The 4,235-nt window shown below is 39.6% G+C and overlaps 1 protein-coding gene across 1 annotated transcript; it reads left to right on the top strand.

Moving 5' to 3' along the window:
- Positions 1–2,516: 2,516 nt before the first annotated feature.
- LOC116316617 (DNA damage-inducible transcript 4 protein-like) lies at positions 2,517–3,897 on the top strand. The gene is made up of 2 exons (XM_031735214.2): positions 2,517–2,795; positions 3,049–3,897. The coding sequence occupies exons 1-2, from the start codon at positions 2,636–2,638 to the stop codon at positions 3,555–3,557; spliced, it is 669 nt and encodes a 222-aa protein (XP_031591074.2). The 5' UTR covers positions 2,517–2,635; the 3' UTR covers positions 3,558–3,897.
- Positions 3,898–4,235: the final 338 nt, after the last annotated feature.

The raw sequence follows: 4,235 nt of genomic DNA, 5'->3' as shown, positions 1-4,235 counted from the left end.
CAGATATTAACTTTTTTTTTAATATTGTATTGTTATAATTTCCTCAAATGTTCATTTATATAGTCAATTTGAATATATATTTTACATGTGATATACTTTTGTTTTTACATAGTTTTATCAACTAGGCTTCACTTCAGTGTAAAGAAAGTGGTAGTTTTCAAAATTATACTAGTACTTTTCTGTGCTTCTTTGGGATTTTATTACAACAAACCAAGTCAAAGAGACGGTCAGTACCAAGAATGGGATGTAAGTAACCTACAATCCCCATAAAATAAGTGGCATGAATGGACACAGAGGCTTAAGACTTTAGGTTGGAGAGCAAATTCCTACTATTGCAAACAGGTCTGGAGGCATTTGCAGCAGTGGGGGATGGTAAAACCTCCCTGTTAGAAATCATGAGTCAGAGTTGTGCAAGATTTTTCTTAAACTTTGGGTCTCTGAGAATAGCACACTTTCTAGTCATTTATTAAAGCATTTAAGTGAACAACATGGTCATAAAGCCGTGACACCAATCTGTCACTAAAGCTTATTGACTGACTGAAAAAAACTAACATTTAAAAAGGAAAAACTAGCATGTGTAAGCTGTGTAAAATGTAAATAAAAACAGAATGATTTTCAGATCTCATACACCCATATTTTATTCACAGAAGAGCACAGGGACGTATCAACTGGTTAAACTGAGAAAATGGCAGCAACAAATGTGAAAAAAGGTGGGACAGGGCCCTGTTTTAGGCTGTGTAGCATCCCCTCCCCTTTTAACAACACTCCATAAATGTCTAGGAACTGGGGAGAGGAGCTGCTGGACTTCTGGGAAAGGACTGTTCCTCCACTCACACACACACTTGCCTGATATAAATTCCATGTACTGAACAGTCGTGGATCTTCTTGTATTTTTGTTGTATTGAACTGAAGGCAGTTCAGCACCCGGACTCTTCTACTTCAAAGCCATGCTGTTGTAATAGATCTAGGATGTGTGGGTCCTGGAAAAGACATCAGCTGGATGGAGCAAATGTTGCTAAAACCTGTGTATAACTTTAAGCTTGTCTAAACCACAGAACAGTTTTCCACTTTCCCATTTTTCCTCAGTCCAGTTTAACTTAGCTTTGGCTCAGAGAGGGCGGTGGCATTTCCAGATCATGTTGGCACATGGCTTCCTCTTTGCATGACAGAGCTTTAACCTAGATTTGGGAATAGCGTGACATGTGTACACAGATAATGATTTCTGGAAGTGTCTCTGAGCTGATGCAATGACTTCCATGACAGAATCATGTCTGTTTTTAATGCAATACTGCCTGAGTGCCCAAAGACTAGCATCCAATACTGACTGCACACAGAGATTCCTCCAGATTTTCAGAATCTTTTGATGATATTGTGTTTTTTAGATGATATTTAAAATCTTTACAATTTTACCTTCACCAATATTGTTCTGAAATTGTTCCACAATTTGTAAATGCAGATTATTTTTGTACAGATTGGTGAACCTCTACCCATCTTTACTTTATACAAACTCTTTTAAATATCCAATCTATTGTTGACTTATTGCCAATTAACTTAATTAGTTAAAATGTTCCACCACCTGTTTCTTTTTTGCATAACTTTTTTTTTTTTTTTTATACAATTTTTGCTACCATCAAACTCAGGATGAGATAACATTTTAATAAAATAATAAATTAATAAATGTTTTCTGTGTTTTATTGTGAATAGTATATGGTTTTAGGAGTTTTGACTCCATGCATTCTGTTTTACACAGTGCTCCAACTTTTTTTGGTAATCGGGTTTATATTATAAGACTAGAAACTTTAAAACAAAATTATCATAAAAGAAAAGGAAACTATGAGGCTGTGCAGAGGGGAAAATAAAACTCATTAAAAATAATAAGATCTAGGCTATGATCACTACAACGCCTCCTTTAAAAAATCTGGTATTCATAGGCTGTTTTTGTGTGCCAGTAATGTCGACTGGGCTTACTTCATGCCTGAGAAAAGTTTAGTTTGAGTTTAGGTTTGGCCCCTGCTGAAGAGACTTTTAAACGTTTATAAATTATTCCCAGGGGCTCTGTTTAAAACAAAAGCTGTAAAGTTAATGGTCAGCACTCTTTCTGGCCATTTGACGGAAACAACAAACGAGGTCTACGTGCGAGACGTGTCCCCCCATGTCATTCACAGGAATCGATCTTTCAACAATTGTACAGTCATCGTCTTTTCCTCTGGGCTTTCGTGTGAAATTTCTGTTGGGCGGGTTTTTCTTTTTCGTTTAGTGGGATTTGTGTGGCAATATTTACTTTACCTTTAACATGACTAACAAATAGAGGAGTAAAAAAGGTAGAAAGAGCAGGAATTTCTGCGCGTATGCAGGATGGGGGTCGGGCTGTTGCTGCAATACCGGCAGAGGGGGCTTTGCCTCATCATCAAAGGGATCAGCAGTGTTACCAGGCAAGGCAGAATGCTGAGGACGTGAGCTGAATCCTCATTGGTGGAAAAATGCGATGGGCGGGGTGTTCTTTTCGTGGGTATTTAAGGCTTTGTTCCATTGTTGCAGAGGTCTTCCAGCTGGTCTGGTTCAAGGGACGGGGCCACCATCCGAGGATACAATAGCACTTTTTAAAAAACACTTTAATTTTTTTTAGTTTTTAAGGATGTCTTGCAATCAGTCTCTGGACGGTAGTTTTCCTCCATCTCCATCAGAGGACAGGGGCTCACAGCGGCTGTCCTGGAGCAGTTTGCTTCACAAGCTGACAGAGCTGAAGGGACACAATCAGAGGGTGACAGAAGATCAATACTGCAGGAGTGAATCTGGTAAGTGTCATTTGATTGAACTAACACTGTTCAAGAATATATATATATATATATATTTTCTGATTGTTTAAATGCATTTTGGAAAGAGAAACGGAGAACAAGAGAGAATGAAGTCTTAAAGTACAAAGAAAATATGCTTTTCAATCTTTCTTCCACTTTGTTTAATGATTAGAAAACTAAAAAAAAGAAAAGAAAGGTGAATCCCACACTGCTATATATTCCTTACTAACTTGTAGCTACTGCTTTGTTTCAGGATCTATGACAGATCTGTCAGAGTTAGACATCAGCTCCTTCTTCTATCCTCTGGAGGAGACCTTGGCTGCAGACGTTGTGACTGCCATTGCACATAGTCTCAGTGATGCATCGCACACCAGCTTGGATTGCTCCAAACTCATCCTCTCTGACTGCCTGCTACACAATATCAGCCAAGAGCTGCTCCACTTGGCCGCGATAGAGCCTTGTGGTCTCAGGGGAGCACTCATCGACCTGTGCGTTGACATGGGGGAACAGGGCTCCCCATGTACTGTGGATCAAATAGCAGTAGATCCATCTCTGGTCCCAACTTTCCATGTGACACTGGTGCTGAGGGTGGAGTCCAGTGGACTGTGGCCAAAAGTTCAGAAGCTCTTCAAACGTAGCAAACCAGCAGAGACATCCTCAACGTCTCCGAAGCACCACGACACCCTGAAGCTGAGCACGAGTTTCAGGGCTGTCAAGAGGAAACTGTACAGTTCAGCCGCACTGCTGGTTGAGGAGTGCTGATCGCTGAGCACTCCTGTCTCTGATAAGCTGAACTCTAAAGAAACTGTAACGAAGCTGCTAATTAATGCAAAGTCTTAACAAAAGCACTGTCGAGACATAACAACGATGACCTGTCTGTGATGATGTATGACGGGGTTAATACTGAACTACCTTTGTCTCATAGCAGCTACTCATGTGGGTGCAGTGAAGATTAGTGTTTGCACATGGGTCAGTTTCATTCCTGTGAATGTGAAGCCACACCTATAACGGAATGCCTTATGTATGTGACATTTAAATATACCAACGGACACTCGTTTTGTATTTTTTTTAACATGAGAGAATAAATTATTTTTTTATTAACTTTTTGTGTGAATTTTATCTGGATGTGTCCCATATCCACACAAATTCATACATGCTTTGTACTGCAGGCTGAGACAAAACAGTAAAGCAGCAGTATTTTATTTCTCTTGCACCAACTATTCAATTATGTTACTGCTGTAAACAGATACTTCCAGCAGTTTTCTTAGAGTAGTCAGTACTTAATGACTTGACATCAGGAGTGTTAAACATGAGGCCCGGAGTCCAGAATTGCCCACCAAAGACTCCACTCTGCCCTCTGGATGGCATGGGAAATGTGAAGGAAGATATCAATTTTAGACTACCTCCCCGTTGGCCATTCTACACCAAAGTAATTAAGTA

This window comes from Oreochromis aureus, linkage group 13, assembly GCF_013358895.1.
Source record: "Oreochromis aureus strain Israel breed Guangdong linkage group 13, ZZ_aureus, whole genome shotgun sequence".
NCBI classification, from domain to species: Eukaryota; Metazoa; Chordata; class Actinopteri; order Cichliformes; family Cichlidae; genus Oreochromis; species Oreochromis aureus.
This window is presented reverse-complemented; position numbering and strand designations above follow the sequence as displayed.